Source organism: Manacus vitellinus, unplaced genomic scaffold (assembly GCF_001715985.3).
Source record: "Manacus vitellinus isolate BGI_N305 unplaced genomic scaffold, ASM171598v3 scaffold_6_pilon, whole genome shotgun sequence".
Classification (NCBI taxonomy): Eukaryota; Metazoa; Chordata; class Aves; order Passeriformes; family Pipridae; genus Manacus; species Manacus vitellinus.
The window spans coordinates 26,916,162-26,935,861 of NW_021940750.1; the positions used below are offsets into that span (position 1 = coordinate 26,916,162).

The following is a 19,700-nucleotide window of genomic DNA, read 5'->3' on the forward strand; positions in this document are numbered from 1 at the left end:
ATTTTCTGACTACTCCCAACTTCCATGAATACAACGTCAAAGTGTAGACATGTCCAATCAGGCCACAAGCATTAGATAACTGGGAAGACAACTAACCATCTAAATACAAGTCAGACAGCATTAAAAGACGTGCAGCTTAATGTTTTACCAGTCCTATAGAGCTTCATAAAAATATAAAAAAATTCAAAAATATTCCTACTTTCATTATAATTTTGACCAAACTCAGTTACTTCAGGATAGTATTTCTTCTGTTAAATGCAGTACTTCAAGTACTAAGAGTCTGAAATCCAAGATTCCTAAAAATATTATGAACATATTTGAACATTTGGAAGACTGCAGGCATCAAACATCACAAGATCCAAGCTCTCCATTTCCGAAGGAACAGAAAAACATTAACAAAAAATGTCCTCTGACCACCTCAGAAGAAAGACTTCCTGATATACAGTGTGGAGGACATGAAGATGACTATATGGATAAATTTGGAGAGCTTTATGCTCAAGGAAGGTTTGGCAGCTTGGGATAGATTTAGGTTCAGGCTAATTAAGAAAACCTGCAAAATTACAGATTTCCTTGTTATGATGTCTGCTCTGATACTCAAGTTGCAAAAATCAGGTTTCAGGCAGGTTGTTGAGACAGCCCAGCGACTCTCCCGCTGCAGCAGCAGGTTGTGACCACATGCACAACTGCTGGCCTCTGTGTAAAATCTACTGCTGAGAACTGCCCTGTCACAGACATTTCAAACACATTGCAAAGACTCAATCTTAGAAAGTGATTACAAATGAACTTTTTGAGGAAAAGATGGCTAATCATTTTTCCCCAATGCACACTCTTATTTAAATCTGAAATGGCTGGGATGTATTCACAAAGTCTGAGCACAAAAGCTTTGGCTTTTGTAGCTGGCAGAGAATCTCCCACACAATGTACAACGTTTAGAAACAAAGTGCTAATCTACTCTTGGGTGTGGTCCCACCTCAGATCTTCATTTCTCTTATTTCTATTTGTATATGAAACGTTAATACATAATATTGTGATTGTTGCAAAACTGGTGCTTTGAATGTCTGAAAGGAAACCAGCTCCTGAAAATATATGTAAGAAAGGGTCTCTTGTTTGCAAAGAACTGAATAAACTCCCCTTCATGGGAAGCACTGCTGTGCAAAGCTATCTTCTGTAAAAGGAGTAAGGAAGTGGGATATAATGCCTAGTTTCAAATTAATAACTAATATTATTTAGATTTTCTGGAAGAGGGGAAAGAACATAGTCATTGAGTTAGACCAAAAGTTTAATTGCTGTTTTTCAACTGACTATTAGAAAAAATTTCAAAAGATGGTATCCTTGTAAAAAGTTTATTCTACAACCACCTTTCATTCACTAAAACTGGTATTCCAAAGGGAATCAGATATTTTTAAAAAATACCACTAATGCCATTTTCCTTCAGCTTAAATTATTTCTTTTTTATTTTTCTAAGTCAAATGAGTCAATATATTGGTATTCCTAAATCATCCATCTTGCATTTTGATGAGTTAGTTACCATCATTGTTCTGAGTTATGAAATTTCAAAATCTCTTTGGAATACTAATTTCCTATTTATAGGTTTCAATTTTTTTATTTCACCCTATTTCCCTGATTCTTCTCTCAACAGTTGCTGATGTAAAATTTAATATAAAATATTTAGTCACAAAATAGTTATTGCTTTTATGCACATTGTGGTAAGATTTTTTTTTTCCAATAAAAACTATACCATCTTCCATAAAATCCTAAACATATTAAGAACTGTGATGCAGAACAAAATTACACAGTGTGAAACAGGTACCAGCACAACAGTGAGATTATATTACATCAAAAAATTTTAATGGTCCCAAATATATACTCAACAACTAAGCATACACTCAGGGGGGCAAAAAAAAATTATGACACAAAAGTGACCACATCTAGAATTCCACTCAATCTTTAATCAAGAAGGGACAAACAAATCCCCCACCTCAAAAAAAATTTCTGCAGTTTAAAGGGCAAAGGGAACAGATTTAAAAAAAAAGAGGAAACTTTATATTCGGCCCTCCCCCGTAGAGGTTTTTAAAACCTGTTGTAGCTTGAGTAAAATGTTCAGAATGTACGATTTCAAAGGCAGGTCTCTTTTTTACAAAGAAACTGCTGGCATTCTAACTAGTGAAGAATTATGGCAAAACCCGCCTTTTCTTCAGAAGTCTCATACATGGTCCAAGAAAGCATATTCTGATTGTAGCAACTGACCAGCCAATCCAGAGTTCCACTAACAAAACTCCTGCCCTGTTGGCTTTTTTTTTTGTTTTGTTTTGTTTTCCATTTCCTTCCCTGAGAAAAGGGCAACATGTGGTCCAAGCTGGAGAGCTCAAAGGCATAAGTCTTTCCCCTAAACGAAGTATTTCTCCTTCTTCTGCTCCTTTGAATTGGCACTTGATTGGCAGAAATCCATTTGTATAGGTTTATCTGTGTCACAGACAGTAATTCACAAAAGATTGCTGCTTTGCTGTGGGTTTGTTTTGTTTTTGGAAAATATATCCTTCCCCAACTGGTAATGTTCTTCAGCAGTTGCCATTATGATGACTCAAGCTTTGCTTTCTTTGACAAAAGTAAAGTTTCCTCTTTATCTTCATCTTCATCATCTTCTTCATCATCATCAGGATAATCTACAAGCCCAACGAGGCCTCCCTACGAAGACAAACACAACTACTATAATTAAGAAAATGTTTGCACATCCATACTTCACATCTGTATTGGAACATGATGTCTGCACAGAATATTGCCATAAGCATTCTGGTTCAGGAGGTTTTGAATAAAACGAAGTAGAACAAAAAGAAATCCTTCAGTATGAATGACATTATCTGAAAATTTTTAAATTAATAAATCCAAAATGGGGTTTTACCTATCCAACTGGAAGTATTTCCAGTTGAAATTAAAGTGAAGTCAAAAATCTTAGTTTTGCTGAGTGTCACTGCAGCTCCATCTGTGAAGATGTAAATTCTATTTTTACTGAGCACAGCTGACTGCAGTGAGCGATTTGGAAGCACTTCAGAAACAAATACAGAATATCCTCTGAATTTCAATTTTTGAGTTATGATACTTTTAGAACACAGTCTGTCTTCAGAAAAGTTAGTTTAAATGTGTAGTAGCTTAAAGATTTTTTTTGAGTAAGACAATGGGATGAGGTGTACAGGTTATAAAGTTTAAATAAGTTATCAGCTGAAAATGAAAATGTATCTAGTAGCATTAAAACCTTCCCTGTATTTCAAATAACCACAAATTTTTAAGATTAGGTAGCTCTAGAACCATGAAGAAGCAGCATAAACTTCTGAAACTTCCTCTAACTATGCTGCAATTTCTGAAGCTTAACCAGCATTTAATTAACAACGGCAGTTACTGATACTTTACTCAAAGATCCTACTACTTATTCAGGTGCCTAATGAAGGACATCCAAACCAGAAAATTTCAGTCAACTGTCTACCAAAAGACAACTTGCAAAAACATTACACACATTCTGTACAGTCACATACAACAACAGCACTGAGGATACTACCCCTAAAACAGGAGCATCAGATAATTAATGAAAAACCCAATTTCAACACTTTTCTGGTTTGTGACTGCGGCACATTTTACTCTGAAAGAATGTACCTTATGCCTGAATCCACAAGTGGTTTTTCAGTGCTCTGCATACTCAGTGTAACCTGAACATTTTTCTTCTGCCACCACTATTTGACTTTTTGGAGCCAATACTGTATGCAATATGTTCCATATGTAAAGACTCCATTTCAGACTCAAGGAATTACACTGTCTGGGAGAGAACAAGCCTCTAATAAACTGAACTGATTTTTTTCCCTTTTAAAAAGTGCTTAAATAACTCTTGGGTTATGCAAGGAGTTTCCTCCACAGAGGGATTTAGAGGAAGTGTTCCTTTAGTTCTTCTATCAGCAAAACTCTTCTAATTCAAGTGTTTTCAACAGAAGGCAATCCAAATACAAACTCTTAAGCCATGTTCAATTAGAAGAAAGAAAAAAACTTAACCCGCCATTTACCTTCACTAGAAGTTAGGTGAACAAGCAGTATGGTGGCATTAAAAAACAAGGATGAATCAGAGTTATTCCAAGGCTATGTGACAAGTGGTATACGTACCTGACCTTTCAGAAATGCAAACACGTGTTATGAAAATAAATGTTCATTATCTGAACTACTCCGTATCAACACTATCCCATCTGGCCCCCTGTGCTGGGAAAACACCAGTCACTATTTCTCTGACTTGGTTTAAATAGTTTTAGCCAAAAATCTGATAAAATCTAACAGTGTCCTAAAATGTACTTTAAAATGTTAGTTTTGAATATTTACTGCAAGCTGTAATACTCTTTTAAAGGGACTTTCTTCTATTACTACAATATGCTCCAAACCAAAGCTATATGTTAGTTTAAATGGTAAGTCTCACTAGGATATTAAAAATTGTTTTGCCTTACAGTAACCATCCCCAATACAATTTCTTTCTTTCACAAATGCCAGTTATGTAATCTGAACAATATTAAAAATGGTGAGAGCAGAAATCTTCAATGGGTGTGGCAGGACATTGTAGAATCTAGCAAACTTTTGGCCATGTTTCCAAAATATTTCTGTATTTTTACCTGCCAAATATCCCTGTGCAATTTAATAAAAGTAAAGTGTTATCTGTATTTCACAGTGAATATCACTGCTAAGAGCAGCCAGCGGTGTGCTTCCTGCTTGAAGAGTTTGGGCATTAAAAGATCTCTTATTTCTTCTATATACAGCAGATCTCGTTAAAATTGCTGAAGGCCAAACAATAAGTTCACACAAACCAGACAGTCCATTGGTGCTTAACGTGCCAGAATTCACACAAATGTGAGACAGATGCTAAAGAAAATTCCTACTCTATAACAGTGAAGTCAACCTAATTGAAAATTACCTTAGTTGTAATAGCTGCCATCTGAGATGTGCTTTTAGAAACTGATCCTGGTGAGCCAGGGGACCCTGGAGACCCAGGGGACCCAGGGGATCCAGGCAGATTACTTGCAGATGACTGGCTGGTAAGATTAGATTTTGTACCACTGGAAAAAGAAAGCTTGAAACTTGGGCTCTGACGACCTGAAAGGTTAGTTTTCAGAAGAACTTCCTTTTCTTCACTCTCTTTCACTGGAGGGGGAAAAGGAAAAAGAAAAGGCAAAAGTTACTGAATGAAACACTTAATTACAAATCACTTTACTGTGTGGAAAAAGGCTTAATACTTTATGTACAACTCAGTAAAGTGAGTCATCATAGACTTTTTTTCCATACTACTGTACCTACACCTACCAGCTGTTGCCACTGGCCAGGAATGAACACTTTTGTTCTATGAATGATATCACCTGAACATTATAAAGAAAATTTTTAATTATAAACCTGAATAAAACACAGGAAAACTCAACTATCAGCTAAGATCACTGAAATGCCTTAAGAAATCAACAACAACAACGTTTTGTATTGTTCTGCTTTTAAAGATAACAAAACTGTTTTAAAGGGGTGTTCCACCAACTTGATGTCACAATTTCAAAATCTACAAGCTTCAGAATAAACACATGCAAATCCTTCACTGCAGTAGGACTAAAATAATACAAGTTATGGCACTCATCTTCTCATCACTTACATTTTTTTCTTTCCATGAATTTACTGATAGGGTCCATAATATCCTCATCATTTTTAGGTTTGTCAGAAGGGGGCACCACTGCCTCTCCATCTTCCATATCATCCTCATCAGTATTAAACCACATTTCCTCCTCATCCTCCAGGGTTCTTGCATCCCTTCTGTATCTGTGGTTTCTCAAAATGGAGCGCATGCTACAGAACAGTAAGTTTTAAAAGTTTAGGTTCAAAAATCAACTCATTAATAATAAAACTTCTGCTCCACAGTTACAGTGACAGTGTACAGCTACATACATTGTAGAGCAATAAAAAACACCAGCAAATCATTCTGTAATGTGAACCTTTGTCTTTTCAAAGCAAGTATCATTAAAAACTTTTCTATATAAATCAAATGTGGTACAACTCTGCTAACAGCACTTTCAGACTATCTGTGCAAAATTTTGTAGCTTATAAACAGTATTATTAGAAGTAATTTTGATAAATCTCACTGAAGTGTTGCATTCAGGCTTGGTTTGCCAGTCTGCACTGATAAAAAGTTGTAAAACAAAGAGTTTAGAAACTATAGACTTTTCCTCTGAAAATACTTTGTAATCTGTCAGTATTCAGGGTCCAACATGTTAAACAAGGAAAATCAAATAAAAACCTAACTTAAATATTACTCCAGTTTTAAACAGATACATTAAAAAGACAGCTATCTCTCTCTGCCACATCAACCTGTTACAATTTTTGGTCAGTATCAGTATTTTCCATTCTTCAGAGCCCTGGATATGAGGTGCTACTCCAACCCCCATTTGATCTATTATTAGTGCTGGTTTATCTCAGTTCAGCCTTCCTTTTCTCTTTTCTCACAGAAGCTGTATTATGGTCTTGGGACAGGGATGTGCCCCTTGAAGAATGGTGAAGAAGAAGTGGAAGAGAGGTTGAAAACATTCTTTTCATTGCTAGATGTTCATTTTAACACTCAATTTCCAACAGAATCATGAAACCCTTGATGAAGCACTTCACAACTTACTGGCTGAAATTTAATATTTTTCATAAAATCTCTGTTACTGGGATCAAAATGTTAATAATACAACCTAAACCCTTCTGTTTAGAGAAAGGGTCTCGCATTAATGACTGCACGAAAAAGCCAGAAGGGGAAAAATTAGGAAATTACAAGGTATTTAATAAGAATGCTAAATACACTTTTAAAAATAAATCTAGTTCTGAGTAAGCTGCTTGCCAGCATTATCATCTGGATCTATACATCCTGCATCATTTTACACTGCATTTAACCTTGAGTTCTGCTTGTAGCGCAAAACTGTGACTTAAGTGGAACTCTTCTGAATACTTTTATGGCCCATGCCAACAAAATGTCGGTCTCCTTCCTTACCAAACTATTCTTTGCTAAAATATGTAAATAGATTCTTGTTATTTTTTCATGTTAATATTTCTGGGGTTTGACTTAAGAAATTACATTGACTGTGACAGGACTTGTGCAGCCACTATATCCGATGTAGGAAGAAGGTAAAAACTGAGCTGGCTGAGCTCCAGACCTCTTGAAGCTCTATTTTCTGTTGGATAAACTCATGCAGCACAACTATACACAACCCCTTAGCTCAACTGAAGCCAAGAAAAGACTAATGTTTTACTTGCTATACTGGATAGAAATTACTGAATTACAGCTGGCTGTTCTTTCCAACACATGGATTAATTTAAGTAAGAATCATAGGCTTGAATTTCACAGCTGTTTAAGTGATAAGCTTAGATGACACAAGCCAAAATAACATCATCTCACCTATAAAACATTAGTACTCAAAATTGCAGGTCCTACACATGCTCTTGGAAGTGCTTCAACATTTTAAAATAGATGTAGACTTATACTCTTTATTTTAATTGTACAAGTCTCAAATTTAAATACTGGTTAAGAAATCTTGTGGCAGGAAATAAAAGTCTGAGATTTTAAGATGTCCTTGTAGGACTAATCAGGATTAATTTTTTAATGTTTTCTCAAACTAATTCAAGACAGCAGAACAAGAACAGGTCTTGCTAACAATTCTTAAGAGTAACTCATCTATTCACACAAGCAGTCTATCTTGTTTTAATGACACTGGACAGCCTTTTAACCTTGGGTTACTGCATATTAAGAAAAGGAACTTTTGCTCTGGCAAGCAACAGAAAGTGTGATTCAAGTGTTACATCAGATTGCTTTTTACTCCATCAGCAGCTCTAGAAGTGACAAAAAAGTGTTCTCTGAAAATTTCTCTGCATATTCTACTTCTCAGGCATTTTGGTAGAGCTTATCTGAATATCTACTCCCACAACTAACTAAAATAAAAGGAAATCTGACATGTGAATTTTTTAAAGGAAAAAATCCACAGAATGGTAATTCAAAACTGAGCAATCATTCAAATCAGCATTGAAAATCCGTTATTTAAACAAATGAACTCTGGATATTCGGTAGCTTCCAGCCTCATTAAAATAGTGTACGTAAGTTTAGGATATGACCAATAAGCATTATGACTGGGAGTCCAGCAACTAATGTTAGCTGAAAGTTGATTTGATCAAAAATCTGCAGCAACACATTTGAAAATCCCACTTTTAGTCAAGTAAACTCGACAACGCTTGAGATGCAAGCAGGAATCTAAATTATGTACATTTCCCACTATCAGAGAACAATCCACCAATATTCTGAAAAGGGAATTAACACAATATACTATTAAGAGCATTGAGTGCATTTTACCTGTCAAGTTTTGGATTATCTTGTCTTTCCCTTTGTTGCTCAAATCGTAGTTTCAGTCCTTTGAATGTCTGCACATAATCTACATCTTCCAGTGCCTTCCAGTAATTTTCAATTACGTGAGCCGTTAACGATTTTATATCTTCCTACAGGAATGAACAAATATAAAGTGACTTACTTTCATTCAAATGAATTTATTTAATACAATATAAAAAGGTAACTGAAATGAGAAATTATTTTAAAATATGCCATATGAAGCACTGTATTAATTAGCTTATGCAAAAACTAGCATTAAGCATACAACTGCAGTTAAAAATCTAGTGTCAAATATTTAATTAGCAAAACAGCGTCAAATTTTCTGGAAGTGTCTTCTTCAAAACACATGACAGAACCCAAAATCTGATAAAAAACCCACACCAAACCCAATTCTAAAATGCCTTTCCCACTGTAACTTATAGATATTTTTATATTGATAGATTAACTGGTACCTGTTGAATTAAAAACATGTTTACGAGATACAGGTTTGGCATTCATATTATTTCTTTCCTTGTCGCAAATAAATTACTTATGTAAAAATAACTACTCAATGCATTTGTTTAGATCGAGAACAAGAAAGCTATTTTTCATCAGAACCTAACATCAAGTTTTTTTCTTTGTGGCTATGCAGTATTGGTGAAGGTCCTTTACAAAAGCTTCTCAACCCTTCTGCTGTTTCAGTTTAGCTTTGTGGCTGCCCAAAGCCACTCTATGCAGCTGAGACTAGCACAGGTCTGCACACTGCAGCAGGAAAACTGCTCCTGTGCAGTGTTTTGCTTTCTTAACCATGCACAGCCCTTGAAATGCACTGCAGAATAAACACCCGAATTACCATCCACTAAGGGTTATGTGCTTAAAAGTGATCTTTTTGGTTATGTGCTTAAAAGTCATCTCTTGTAAACGGTAATACACCAATAACAACAGAAACATGCTTTTTAAAAATTTGCTGTCTTTAAAAACAAACTTGGATGAAAAAAAAGGGACAAAATTATTGACAGCTACCAAGAAGTAGTCTGGGAATGCAACCTTGATATCTGTGTGAAAAGGTGGATAAGAAAAAAAATAGTTATTTATTTTCCCATAGTATGATCTGTAGAATCAGCACCCAATCTCATGGAGTACTGAGACCATACATGCTAGTATGATCCTGGCTGGACACCAGGTGTCCACCAAAGCTGCTCTATCACTCCACTCTTCAGCTGGGCAGGGGAGAGAAAATATAATGAAAGGCTCACGGTTTGAGATATGGACAGGGAGAGATCACTCACTAGTTACTGTCAAGGGCAAAACAGATTCAAATTGGGTAAATTAACTAAATTTATTACCAATCAAATCAGAGTAGGACAATGCAAAAGAAACACAAATCTTAAAAATATCTTCCCCCACCCCTCCCTTCTTCCTGGGCTCAATTTTACTCATGATTTTCTCTACCTCCTCCCCCAAACGATGCAGTGGGACAGGGAACAGGGGTTCCAGTCAGTTCATCACAAATTGTCTCTGTCACTCCTTCACTACTTCTTCCTCAGAAGCAGGACTCCTCACACTCTCCCATGTGAGACAGTCCTTCACAAACTTCTCCAACATGAGTCCTTCCCATGGGTTACAGTTCTTCACAAACTGCTCTCGTGTGGGTTCCTTCCATGGCACGCAGTCCTTCCCAAACAGGCTGCTCCATTGTGGGTCCCCCCATGGGTTACAAGTCCTGCCAGCAAACCTGCTCTAGTGTGGGCTCCTCTCCCCATGGGGCCACAGTCCTGCCAGGAGCCTGCTCCAGCACAGGCTTCCCATGAGGTCACAGCCTCCTTTGGGCATCCCCCTGCTCCAGTGTGGGGTCCGCCATGGGCTGCAGGGGCACTTCCTACCTCCTCATGGTCTTCAAGGAATTTCTGCTCTAACCTTGGCCAGTGGCACAGTAATCTTGGAGCCAGCTGGCATTAGCTCTACTGAACACAGGGGAAGCTTCTAGCAGGTTCTCCAGATGCCACTCCTTTAGCTGCCACCCAATAAAACCTTGCCACACAAATCCAATACAGCACAGCACAAATCACGGTCACCTATATGGATTAACTTTTTTCACAGCTTCAAAACCAGTTTTCAACCAACTCTGCTATGACTATCAGGTCATCTCAGCCTTAAATTATCTTGAGTTCCAACTCAAAAAGGAAAGAGACGATCAGCACTGAAGATTTCAAGAGGTGACAAGGCCTGGTGACTTACTCCTCCACAACTGTCTGCAGCCTAGCTTGGCCCCACTTACCACATTTACAGTCTGTACAGCATCTGTCAGAATCTGGATGCAAACAACAGGGAGGAAACAGTACTGTGCAGACAGCCAAACTGGCATGAATATTTAAGAGGCTCCCCATGGAAGGGACTTTGTAGCACTCTGTTAATATAATCAAAAGACTGGTATCTCTTCTGTATATTTTCATATTCCATTGAATTGTCATTACAGAGGAGAGTTAAATTTGATGGGTTTGTAGCACTGGTTTCACATTACACTTCTGTCATACATAACAAGTCCATCCAATTTGCATGATGAAACTTGATTAGTGCTGCCTTTGCAAATCTGGGTACTGTGAGTACACTATCAAGTGAATTTAATTTTCAAGTAACAGTACTGTTTAAATGTAGGAAAGAACATGTACGAATATGTAATGGTGATAGAAAAGAAGGTTTATATAAATACGTATCATATGGTTCCATTATAATAGCATAATTTAGGGCAAAAGCAAAAAGAAATTGAATTACAAGACTAAACAATACAGTAATTATCTTCAGCATGTAACAGCACTCACCACTCTGATAAATTCGAACATCTCTATTATGGCAGAGTTCATCAGATTATAACGGGAACCATTATTTAGAAATGCTTTGACCACAGGTTCAAACAAAAAACTTTTCATTATATAACGGTTGTAGAATTCATCTTTTAGCCCAATTATCTTCCTCTTGAAACGAAGGGCACCTGAAACAGAAGCGTTGTCAAAAGAATTTTTAAATTTAAAAGAAAAAAATGCAAAAATTACTCAGCATTAGTTAGAGCAATTTACAACCTTGGTTTGTACACAGCCGTATACTACCAGAAATAAGTAATACATTCAGCTGTTCTCTGATTCTCTATAGTCTTGACTACACTGTTGAAGATTACTTATCTGTTTTAGCATAAAAAAATCCTCCATCATAATTGTACAAATGAAACTATCTCTGTGCACTGAAGAAATAATATAGTATTAACTATCTTATAACTAATATAAAGGCGTATTTTTGATTTTTAAATTACATATGGTAAAGGTAAAATATTTTCTCAGTAAAGAACTGAGAAATGCGCTTATCATTCCCATTATTCAAATGCAAGTTTGATTAGATTTAATTAGTTCTATTTGATTAGGATATAAACTATCTCATTTTAAAATTGGTAAATGACCTTTTCTTCACACACATAATAAGGCAAAGGCTTAATTTACAAACTGTTTGAAGCTCTTTCTGAAACTCCAAACCATATACAAGTGAGAGAATGTCCATGTATCACGAGAAAGTACAGTATGATCTCATTAAAAGGCAGCACATTTTGCTTAGCAACTAGGTGTACAGGAAAAAGATTATTAAAGATCTAAAATCAAACGCAGGTTATTCAGTTACAAATTTAAAAGGTACTTCTCACTGTATGGTACTGCTCAGTCAGCTTAAGGCTTTGTTTAACTCTTATGTGCACAACAGAATTATGGAGAAAATCTCTTACTTGCCTTCAGAATTAAGTCACGCTGCTTTGCCATTACTGAGCTGCACATGGTCAAAAAACTATCAGAGTTTCAAGAGCAGCACACAGAATTTCTGTGCAGTTTAATGCACTCAGGTAGCTGTATCTCTAATTAAGTACCTCTGATAACTTCTACTAAAAAATATCAAAGCTTACAACACTTTTCTTAGTGTATTCAATACTGACAGACCATCTTTTCAAATCACCTCTCCACTGAAATGATTTCCATATTCAATCATAACTTGTCACAATCTATGAACGGTGTTCTCCCAGCAGAATGAAGACACATAATACTTCACATTGACAAAATACCAGTTTATTCCTTAGCTTTCAGACTTACACAATGCCAGGAAAGCGTGCTTCGAGGCCATGAGAACGAGTACCCTCCGCAGGATATCTTTGTTAATGATGTAGTTCTTTATGTGGTAGGTATGATGTTCTACGCAGAAAGTCAGCAATTCCAGTATTAATGCCAAGAGCTGGGCTGTCTGAAAATCATCTGGAATAGAAACAAAACCCAAATAATTAAACTTATCTGGAATAGTGCCTTCAGAAGCTAACTTCAAATATCCAGTCTGGTAAACATTTCCAAGTTCTTGTATATTCCCACAGACAGTTTATGGGACGTGCTGCAGGATATGTTTAGTCTTTAAAACAGAAATTGAACAAGTTTGTTATGGATTATTTTCTATAAATACAGATATGGCAGAAAACCTCCTAAACTACAGAAACAACTACATTTTCTTAAACTGGTGTTTGAAGAGTACAGAACTGAACACTAACACAAGCAGTCAGGCTTATTTAACCAAATCTCATTGTGATGTCCACATATCTATACCATAAAGTATCACCCCATATGCAGTGCCTTGACTAAGTCTGAACCAAAGTTGTGATCTATGATACCTTTTAACAAAACTACTATGCAAGAAATATCTCAGGCTCTTTTAATACTTGTGATAAAAACTGCTGCTAGTAGCCAGCACGAACAGTTACTTCATCACTGATCTTTGTTTTCTTAGCCCAATGTAGGAACAATACCCTCAAATTCAGCACACTTCTTAGGGGAAGTGTTGCAACATCTCTGGTAGTCCCTGACCTTAAAAAACATTTATGCATGTGTACAAGTCTATGTCACTGAACTGCCTCATGAGTCCCCACAAACTACAAAAATACTTTAATTTTTGCTGAAGCCAAATTTGCAGCAAATGTCACTTCATAAATCAGGTCTCTTGTTATGCTTATGTGTTATTCAAATGACTAAATCATGAATCAACACTTTACTTTGAACTATGTAACACAATCTCAGACTCTCTTTAAGACAGAAAATGTCCTTTGACAGGTATTCATTACCTTTGCTAGGCTTGTCCTCTGTAGTATTGGCCAATAAAGGGGCTGTCAGAACATGCATACAATGTTTGTAGAAGAAACCCAAGAACTCTGTCTTTTCTGTTTTCTAAAGAATAAAAAAAACCCACACGTAAAACATATCATCAAATACTCTGAGAACCCCAAATATAATTTCATTTCAAGGTATTTACTTACATTGGCAGTGGCAAGCATATTTTCTGGATCAACTAAAGTTCGAAGCAAACCCATGAGTAGCACTGCCCCTCCAAGTTCTGGATCTGTGTCACAAATCATGTGTTCTATAATGAGGTTAATGAGCAATATATCCTAACATGGGGAAAAAAAAAAGAAGACAAAAATCAATTCTAATGCTACTCCCTTTTCCCAAATCTGAAATTACCTTCTGAAAGGGTTACTGCCTGGTTAAAAATGTGTTCTAGCAAAATTTTGTGAAGTGTGAACAACTACCAAACAAAAAACCCCAAACTTAAGAAAAACAAATTAACTTTACATACCACTGATACATACTGATCAGTGGTTCAACAGGAAGAATGCAAGCAGTGAAGAGGAAACTTTTAAAGCAACTAAAAATGGTAATGAAATTAACAATCTAATTTCGAATTTAGTCTGAACTGAAACATCAAAAGATCAAAAGCACACAGGCACATCCTGAACAGTCTCAAAATTCAACTGATTTCTGGAAGCACTTTCAGAATAAAGAAGTTTTAATTTGTAACCCCCTTTAAAATACATGCCAAAACATTTATTTCCACAAACATACAACAGGAAATTTTATAATGCTACTGAACTTTATGAAATTATTTTCACCTAAAAATAACCCTAACATGTATTTGCAGAAAGCAAGAATAACACATGAAAATGAAGAATAACATTTACATTTAGGAATACCTAAACTGAAGTTGCTTAGTTACCACTCTTCCCCATAGAAGAAGACAGGCATCAGACACAAGTGTCTGGAACCACTAGCAATATTCACTGTCCCCTTTTCTTCAGTATAGAAGCAGTAGCATTAGGAGCTTCCTGTTCTCTGGTATGTTTTTGGCAGTTCCAAGAAAAAAACATTAACTATCTCCTCTGTGGAAAAGGCAGCACAACGTTTTCACTCCACTGGATACCACTCTGAAATACCTTTCTTGCCACTAGTTATGTGCTAACGTTTTGTATTAATCAGTTACAGAGGATCTTTGGAAAATCTGTCAACAAGTGTTCTTAAACATTCAGGGCCATAATTCCTCTTTCAACATGTATGATAATAAACTGAACACAGGTTTCTCATATGTAAAATAAAAACACATGTACATGCCAATATCAAGACTGAAATTTATATTTCACATTTTAAGGAGGACATTGTTCAAAACATTTTGTTTTGCCTGTCTGACTGCTGATGTTAACCAGAATGGTGGTTTATGGTAACCTGCAACAAGTATCTGTGAACAGGTGAACACTCATGTCACCTGACTAACAGAACTTCTAAAAGCATTGTAGTTCAGTGTCCTGTTACCATCATGACTATATATCCCATACTTCTTCAAAACCAGGGCTCATGTCATCATAGAGTCATAAATCTAAACCAGTAATTTCCAAAAACACTACACACATTTCTGGGGACTCTCCACTTACATCATCATTCTGCTGCGCTTCCTGCATGACAAACTCTCGTACCATGGATGGGTTGTATTCAACCAAATAGGAGAATATATCAGTGGCTGCACTTCGTACTTGTGCATCATCCATACCCTGGAACAGTCAAATAAAATCGTTTATGTTTCCTTGAAGGGCTTAAATGCAACCAGAAAACATACAGCTTTAATTCTTACTCAAAAGTCATACCTAATTATTGCTAAAACCATATTCTAAAACTGAGTCAACTCTCACTGCTTCCCTGTACATTTAACAATTGTTGGGCAAAATAAATTTTATGGTTTTGCTGCCCTTCTATTTTCTTACTTAACTGTACACCAAAAAGTATGTAAAGATAGGAAAGCAAATAAGAAAACAAAACCAGAAGAATGCCAATGTAATATTGTAACTGCTTTAGCTCGAGCTAAGCTAAGACAAATGAAGCAAACACAGCAGAGAACCAGTTGCTGAAGTTCGTGCTGAAGTTACTTTTTAAAAAAACCTCGCTGGAGATGAACAAAATTGTTATGACAAATAGAACTGAAATGACTTACCAATATGACTTCTAGTGCAGGCAGTATGCCCATATTTGATAAGGTTTTGAAAAATGCATCTCTGTTTTGAGGTTGCAGTGTTTGTGAGAATGCACAAAACTCTTTCAGAAAATTTACCTGAAAACCAGGAATATACCAGTCAGATACAGGTGTCCCTTTGTGGTAACTGTCCCTTTCATGTATATTTACAGATTTCTTACCAATTCCTGTCTTTTCTCCTCATCTGTGGCTTCATCTGTTAGTTGTGCAAACAAGTCTGTCAGAAATTTTTCATCTTCCTACAAAGGCAAAACAATACCATTTGTTTATTTGACAATATCAAAAGGCATCCAAGTATAACATAAAGTTCTAAACCATGCCTCCTGGAATTAAGAGAACATATGCTTGTATGCTGTAGTTAATCATACCAGTATCAGCTTTCTAATTCAATTTTCAAACAAATTAATATGAATCTTGGTTTTGAGTTTCAATCATGTTCAGCACCACTCCACTCCCCAATAATTCACTCTTGGTTACAACATATGTTGTGTTGCCTTTGGCTGTTCTTTTTCTATTTTCTACTGCAACTCTCATCATTTTGTCTATGACTTCTTCTTTATCTTCCTTCCCCTTTGTCACATGCCTGTCCCCTTAAACCACACTATCCTTGCTTCAACTGTTTACATACATTTATAAACATGACCTCACACACAGCCCTGCACACACATACACACACACACACACACACACATATATATATATATCTTTGGAATGTTATGAAATCTCTGCAGCAGAACAAAAGCAAGGACATGATGATGGGGGGGCTGCAGGAACGGGGTGAGATTCTTCCGCAATGCTGTGAAAAGGTTGAATTCTAGAAACTAAATTAAAACAAATGTTCCTACTATATACAGCATTTATTGGGTGTTCTGGCTGGCAGCAATCAAAAACTGTTCCATTATTTTCCATGCTGCTGTACCTTAGCAAAACTACAAACAGCAGCAAACACATTAGAAATCTATATTTTGATTGAAAGAAGCAGCAATACTTAGCTTTCCATAACCTTTACACTCCTAAGAACTAGGAGACTGTTAAAACAGAAATAAACCTTGCACCATCCTTTCCCCAGTATTATACAGAATTAAGACAGCACCTGCTTGAGAAAGATACCTGTACATCAGATATGAAGAGATTTTTTCAGAAATCTGCCAGTGTTCTTTCTTGTGAAGTCAGTAACACCATGTGCAATATCCCTCCATCCCAAAGCCACAGCACAAGAAACCCAAATCGCTCTGCTTATGTTTGCACCGTGTAAAGCAAAACCATGAAAGCACTTCAGATACATCCACAAAAACTCTCTTATGTTGTGAATAACTCAGTACCTCATCCAGGCTCACCTTGAAACCCTGCTGAGAAAATGAATACCTCAGTTCTGACAGCATACCTTGCTAATGCTGCTATAACACTGCCACAACACAATCCAGGATCTCTACGTGACACTGCACAACACAGATAAACCTAAAATAGGCTGGCACGAGCTACTGCCCTACAAGGCATCTCACCGCACTGTAAGGTAAACCCTAAATTTAGAATATGCCACAGTTCCTCTTGTCTGATGCTGTGCTGTGCTCCTAACCTGACCCAACAGTCACGTGACAATGAAAAATAAGGACTTCCAGACACAATTTCAGGCACTATTTCTATGACTGCTTCAAAATCAAAACAAAAGAGACAAGAGAGGCCTCACTTGAAGTGTACCAAAATTCACTCTAGAGGATCAAGCACAGAAGATGTAAAGTTTGACTTTCAGATATCAACAGTCAAACATGTTCTAAACAACTACTAAGGTGTTTGATTTCAAGAAACATAACTTTAGCTTTGATGAGAGAATACAAGGATATTGGACTACCTGCTATCCAGCTGTTACACGGCTTTGTAACTTTTCTGTTCTAATATTTAACTCATTAGATATCACAACATAACTAACCCACAGCAGAGATACTGACATACTTATTTACTGAAATAAAAGAAAAACCCAACAGAAACCAAAACAACTCCCTCTCAAACTCAAGTTTTTTTGAAGAACATGATTAGCAGTGCATTTAAAAAAAAGGCTACACAGTTCGATTTAATTTCTCTTTTTTCTGTTTTGATCAAGATGCAAAATTAATCCTAGCTATGAAAACTATGGAGAAGGTGCACATTTATCCCCAGCTGGAAACCATAACTCCTATTTCCATTCTCAGAGTAAAATCAACTTTTCACCTCTTCCATAATACGTGAGAATAACGGCAAGTCAATATCACAGAAATATCTCAGAACGATCACTGGGGAAAAATGATGGAGACGTCAGCATTTAAATATGTAAGAGTCATGATTAGAGTGCTTCTCCATTAAAAAAAAAAGTATACAATATTCCCCAAAGTATCAAATTGGGATTTTAAAGTCCAAATGTGGAAGGAGAGGAGACCCTGCGTTGTTGGTAACATGTGGGGTCTCATTTATGACCCACTGCAGTTACCAGAGACAGGTGGCTGGGGAAGCTGCACCTCCAGCACTACACAGCAGAGCAGGACAGGCAGGACCTGGCTGGGCAGGAAGGCAAGGGCAGGACCCCAGCTCAGCTCTGGGACCGGATCCTGCCACGTCCCCAACCAGTTCAAGAGCTGGTTGTCTGCAGCAAAGAGCAACCCACTCACCCTGTTACTGGGCCTGGGACTTGTAGAGGGAACTTTAACACTGGCAAGTGACAAAGGTGTCAATGCTGACACTTCATGTTTCAAGAAGAATTTGCAGAAGTTTGGTCTGTAATGATTTTTCAGCATTCCAAACATATACTGCAATATAATATTTTACAATTCTGCATTACATATAATTTTGAAACATTCCCCATATCATGTCCTCTCCCAAACCCTATTAAACACATTGTACTTTCAAATTAATAAGATTATCTGAAAGCTCCAGGACTCATAAAAACCATGATCTTTTTAAAATCAGACAAATTAAGATGAATCTGAGTGGTTTGAAACATCCCACCCTTACATGGATAATATGCAGTAAATGGCAGTTATTGTAAGAAAATAAAAACAACTTGTTACTAACTTCACAGTTATGGCTTAGCCCTGAAAAGCATTTAGCATTTATCTCATTCCAGATGCTTAATGAAAGGCAGACAGGTTGCTATACATGAGAAAAAACTTAGTCCTCTCACATTTATAGAAAAATTGTGATTGCAATGAATATTCTAAATACAAGGTTGTCTCTCTCAACCTGTAAAATTACTGTCAGGGGCAGCATATCTAAAGATACATTCCTGAACAGCACTACCAGAATCTATGGAAACGCTCAGTCTGAGGGCAGAGTTCACATATTTTAGAAGTGACAAAGCACCAACACTGAATGCTGGAATTACACAAATTTAGATGTTTTCTTTTTTCCCCAACTTATAGAAATTACCCAAAACACGCCTATGAAGTGAAAACAGTGCAAATGCATAATACTTTGCAGTATTTGGCCTCTTCATACAGACAAGTATCAGAAGACATTTAGATGTATCTTAGAAGCTGTGAAGGTCACAGCTGTTTTTCAAGAAAACAAAACTGCAAATGATAGTTTATGGGGTAATTGTACAATCTAGCTATTTTCCCCATGCACAGAAATTATTAGGAGTGGTAACACTTAAACTATGTGTACACCAGACGCCAAGTATATTCATTTACGCTTTTGCAAGATCTACGTAGATGCTTCTAGGATTTAATACATTTCAAAACTTATGAAGATAAAATCAAGTCAGGCCAACTACTCCCTCAATCATTTATGACTTTAAAAGCAAGAAAACCCACAGAAAAAGCAGGGTCACAAAAAAAGACACTATTTACATTTGTGATTTAACTTTCAAAGGAGTTCTCCTCCTCCCAAAAAGCACTTAAAAAAGGATTCTTCAAAACCAGGCCTCTCTTACATGTAATTAACTTTCAGTTATCAGATCAGCCATTGTGCTGTTCACTCTTTTATA

The 19,700-nt window shown here is 36.5% G+C and overlaps 1 protein-coding gene across 2 annotated transcripts in view; it reads right to left on the reverse strand.

Annotated features, from left to right (window-relative positions):
* Positions 1 to 1,807: 1,807 nt before the first annotated feature.
* Positions 1,808 to 19,700, reverse strand: part of PPP4R3A (protein phosphatase 4 regulatory subunit 3A) — a 45,033-nt gene continuing 27,140 nt past the window's right edge. For both annotated transcript variants that reach the window (XM_008933595.4, XM_018082249.2), the window contains 11 exons: positions 15,907 to 15,984; positions 15,707 to 15,823; positions 15,153 to 15,269; positions 13,707 to 13,838; positions 13,515 to 13,617; positions 12,505 to 12,663; positions 11,203 to 11,372; positions 8,372 to 8,514; positions 5,654 to 5,844; positions 4,937 to 5,163; positions 1,808 to 2,685 (listed from right to left, as the gene is read on the reverse strand). In XM_008933595.4, coding sequence (XP_008931843.1) covers positions 2,572 to 2,685; positions 4,937 to 5,163; positions 5,654 to 5,844; positions 8,372 to 8,514; positions 11,203 to 11,372; positions 12,505 to 12,663; positions 13,515 to 13,617; positions 13,707 to 13,838; positions 15,153 to 15,269; positions 15,707 to 15,823; positions 15,907 to 15,984 — 1,551 coding nt within the window. In that variant the 3' untranslated portion in view covers positions 1,808 to 2,571. The remainder of the gene's footprint in view (positions 2,686 to 4,936; positions 5,164 to 5,653; positions 5,845 to 8,371; positions 8,515 to 11,202; positions 11,373 to 12,504; positions 12,664 to 13,514; positions 13,618 to 13,706; positions 13,839 to 15,152; positions 15,270 to 15,706; positions 15,824 to 15,906; positions 15,985 to 19,700) is intronic.